Here is a 4,252-nt window from a genome sequence, read left to right as displayed (position 1 = left end):
CAACTTTTTAAGGGCACAAGGCCAAGTGCCAGGGCATGAAGGCCATCAATTAAAAAATGATTTTCCGATGAACATTGGTTCAGAACAGTGCTTCTTAAATAAATAATCACAGCTTTAAATAACAAAATATAAGTAGCTACTGTTGTAAAATATTGTAAACATGTTTTGGGGACCCAGTCCAGAGATGAAAATCATAATGAAATGGCCTAGGACCCTGTCAGGCTGTCACCCTAGGCTAATTAATATAAATTTAATTTGGGGGTCCTTGAAATTTAAATGGCTGAGGATCATTGGGTTAAACTGTGAGTTAATTCACATAAAATACAATGACAGCCTACATAACTTTTGAATAAGGGCTTGGTTTAGAAAAGCCTATATTTTGTGCTAAACTAATATATTGAATAACATGGCATTGTAGAGAGGTTAGTGACAGATAAGATAATTTCTCCATTGTGGGGCTGCACCGCTGCAGGACTGAGGACTCTGCAGTAAGTCAACACAAAGTGAAAGTGCAGCTTCAAATCAGTTTTTTGTTCTTACCTGGAGACAGTGTGTGCTGTGCACAGGGGAACAATTGTTTAATTATATCCATGGTGTCTTTCTGTCGCTATCCATAATGCGACGCAAAAGTACATTTATGTTTGTTTTGGTGGGCTAGATAGATTCGGTAGATCTCCTCCTTGTATGGACAGCCACGCTGTTTCGCATTAGACAAAAGGAAATCAGCTGGACCATGTCCGACCAACGTTAATACATGTGACGTAGGACCGCCACACTGTCGCAACTGTAGGAAACATTGTTTTGTTTTGAGTGATAGTTGCAGTTTGACCGGACAGCTAGATTAGCTACACTAGTAGGCAGCGTGTGGGCTAAATGCCCTCTGTTTACTCTGTCAGTGCGTGTATGTGTGGCGAGGAGGCGTGCGGGTGTGTGTGTGTGTGTGTGTGTGTGTGTATGCGCGCGTCATGACGACCAGCGGCAGCGGGGGTAGTTATTAAGGCAAAGTACCGCAAAATAATCAAACCACTTTGCAAATGGCAACACAACTACAACACAGATTTGTTCTGCGCGGGACGTGAGGGGAACATTGGTTACCGTAATGACTGGAAAATTGCGATAAACGGTAAAATGAACTTCTGTGGGCGCCGGTGGGGCACCACGGCCACTGTGGCCGTATGGGCATATACTTTTTCGAGGGGCACACGGCCAAAGAGAGGGGCAACGACGGCCATGGCCGCCGTGGCCGCCGTGAAATTCCTGCCCTGGCTCTCTCTAAAAAAAGAAAAAAAAAGAAAAATTGCGGCGCATGAAATGTGGCGCAAACTTTGAATCTCTTTCAAAACGAATTAACAAAAGGTTTTTAACTCTAAACTTTACGCCGCCAGGTGTTCAGCCGCGAGACGTCGTCCTCCAGCCTGCGGGTGGCGCTGCTGATGACGGACGGCCTGGACCACCCCCGCTCCCCCAGCGCCGTCATGGCGGCCGCCGAGGCCAAGAACCACAACGTCAGGCTGTTCGCCGTGGACCTCAGCCCCGCCCCCTCCTCCTCGGCCAATCAGGACACAGCAGCGGCGGCGGCGGGGGGCGTGGCCAACGCCAGGCTGCGCTCCATCGCCAGCGCCCCGGCCAATCAGCACGTGTTCAGCCTGGGCGACGCCCAGCTGGACGACAGGCTCTACAAAGAACTGGTCAGTATAGTCTCTGATGATGATGTCATGATGATGTCATCGTCGTGGTCACAAGGTCCATTATCTATCCCTTCCGTTGTGTCTGGGTCCTTTCTCCACCTCTCTCTCTCTCTCCCTCTCTCTCTCTCCCCCCTCTCTCTCTCTCCACCCTCTCTCTCTCCCCCCCCCCCTCTCTCTCCCCCCTCTCTCTCTTTCTCTCTCTCCCCCCCCACCCCTCTCTCTGTCAGTCTAAATATAATGCATTGCAAATTGTGTCAAATTGTGTCATAATACCACACGGGATGGGCTGCCAGACACGGAAATACATTCATTCATTCATTCATTCATTCATTCTCTTTCTCTCCCCCCCCCCCCCACCCCCCTCTCTCTCTCTCTCTTTCAGAGCACAATAGTCAGCCGTGGGGTACGTATATCATATATGTATATATATATATATGTATATATATATATATGTATATCTCTGTATACCAGAACAACATTAATGTCAGCTCCGAATTCATTCACGTTGTAAATGTCTGAACCACCATGATGTCACTCATCCTGTCACTCATCCTGTCATTCAACCAATCAGTGTCCAGAGCCAAAGTCCTGTCTGTGCAGCAAAGGAGAGCGAGGCCATCCTGGGAGTTCGGTGAGTAGAACCAGTTATAATATATAAATAGAACCCACTACGCCATCTACTGGTGGCCTCCACCTTATAATATATAAGTAGAACCCACGGCGCCATCTACTGGTGGCCTCCACCCTGGGCCAGACCTATACGCTGTAATATATAAGTAGAACCCACAGCGCCATCTACTGGTGGCCTCCACCCTGGGCCAGACCTACGCTGCTGTAAAGACTATCATTTGTTTGGGCGGAAGTTGTGGGATTTTAGCGGAAGTATCGCCCAAGGAAATGACGTCGATGCTTTACAAATCAGTTTACTTTCTCCGCGAATGAAACAAAGTGTTGTGATTGGTCGGGAACATATCGTATCCGTATCCGGAGGAATGCTGTTTTGTTAGTTAGTTTTGTTTGTTAGTCACTAACAAATAAGTCCTCCTCTGTAAATTATATAATCTGTAAAGAGAAGATTCTAACAGAGACATGGCTTTGCTCGGATGGAGCTGTTCTCCTAGCGCCAGCCTGTCCCGCAAACTACAGTTTCATTCACTCTGTCTCCGAGGCTAAGAAAGGAGGTGGACTGGCAATTATGTTTTCAGACACTTTAAAATTATTCAAGGCTCTGACTCTTGGCAGCTTTTCATCCGTTGAACACCAGGCCACAATACTACAGGGTCAATCCTCTATGCCAATGATTAGCATTTATCGTCCTCCAAAGTGCAGCAAAGCAGTATTTCTGACAGAAATATCAGAACTTTTATCTTTCTGTTCCACTAACTATGACAGAACTCTTATCTCAGGTGGTCTTAATCTTCACGTGGACGATGCTTCAGATGCTGTGGCTCTGGGTTTCTTAGAGTTATTGCACTCCTTTGAGTTCATCCAACATGTTGTTGGGCCTACACATAAACATGGGCACACTCTGGACCTGGTGATTTCTAACTGAACATCACTGTGGAAAGGCCTGAGCTATCAGACCACTATCTGCTGTGTTTTAATATGACTGTCTCTGATCTAGAGAAAAACAACACTGAATATATTTTTAGCTCATCTGCAACCAACGAGTTCTCTCATCATCTGCCTCCCCCCCCCCCCCCCCCCCCCCCCCTTCTAGTTAACTCTAGTTAATCTTAAACTAGTGGCTCCTATGGAGAAACAGAAACAGAACACCAGAGTAACACCCTGGATAAATGAGCATACACTCTCACTGAAGCAAGAATGTCGTAGAGCTGAGTGAGCTTGGAGAAAAAACAAACTCACCATCCACATAGAGATTCTTAAAAAGTCAACAGTCGCCTATAACAAAGCCTTGCGTCTGGCAAGGCTGGCATATTTCTCTGGCATTATTAATGAGAACAAGAAAAATGCCAGAGTCTTATTCTCTACCATTGAACGACTTTTAACCCCCCCCAGTTCTACAAGCAGTCGTTCCCGGCTTCTAAAGCTAAGTGTAATGAGTTTGCATACATTAGAGCTGATATTATGAATGGTGCTGCTGCTAGCTCAAGCCCTCAAACAGCAGCTAATGGTGCCAGGGTAGATCTCTCCAGGGGGAGCCTATTGTCATTCTGCGCAATTGATGAAGGCGAACTCCGCAAAACCATATCACAGATGACATCATCCTCCTGTTCATTGGATACAATTCCCACCACCTTTCTCAAAGAGGTTTTAGACAGTGTGATTGGAGATATCCTAAAAAAATGTAAACAGCTCTCTACAATCAGGCGTCTTTCCAGACTCACTGAAGATGGCTGTAGTTAGGCCCTTACTCAAAAAACACAATCTTGATCCCTCTGTGTTGGGTAACTATCGACCCATTTCTAATCTGCCCTTTCTGGGCAAGGTTTTAGAAAAATGCATCTTTCATCAATTGGATGTGTTTCTACAGAACAATAATGTGCATAACAAATTCCAATCTGGCTTTAGGAAAGGCCACAGCACAGAAACAGCACTTGTAA

General features: G+C 46.1%; 1 protein-coding gene across 1 annotated transcript in view; it reads left to right on the top strand.

Annotated features, from left to right (window-relative positions):
* Nucleotides 1–1,385: 1,385 nt before the first annotated feature.
* Nucleotides 1,386–4,252, top strand: part of col28a1a (collagen, type XXVIII, alpha 1a) — a gene marked incomplete at both ends in the record, with an annotated part of 68,482 nt that continues 65,615 nt past the window's right edge. The window contains 2 exons of the mRNA XM_079530702.1: nt 1,386–1,688; nt 2,260–2,319. Coding sequence (XP_079386828.1) covers nt 1,386–1,688; nt 2,260–2,319 — 363 coding nt within the window. The remainder of the gene's footprint in view (nt 1,689–2,259; nt 2,320–4,252) is intronic.

This window comes from Electrona antarctica (assembly GCF_951216825.1).
Source record: "Electrona antarctica genome assembly, contig: scaffold_61, whole genome shotgun sequence".
NCBI lineage: Eukaryota > Metazoa > Chordata > Actinopteri > Myctophiformes > Myctophidae > Electrona > Electrona antarctica.
The sequence above is the reverse complement of the archived record's forward strand: the minus strand, read 5'-3'. Positions and strand labels throughout refer to the sequence as shown.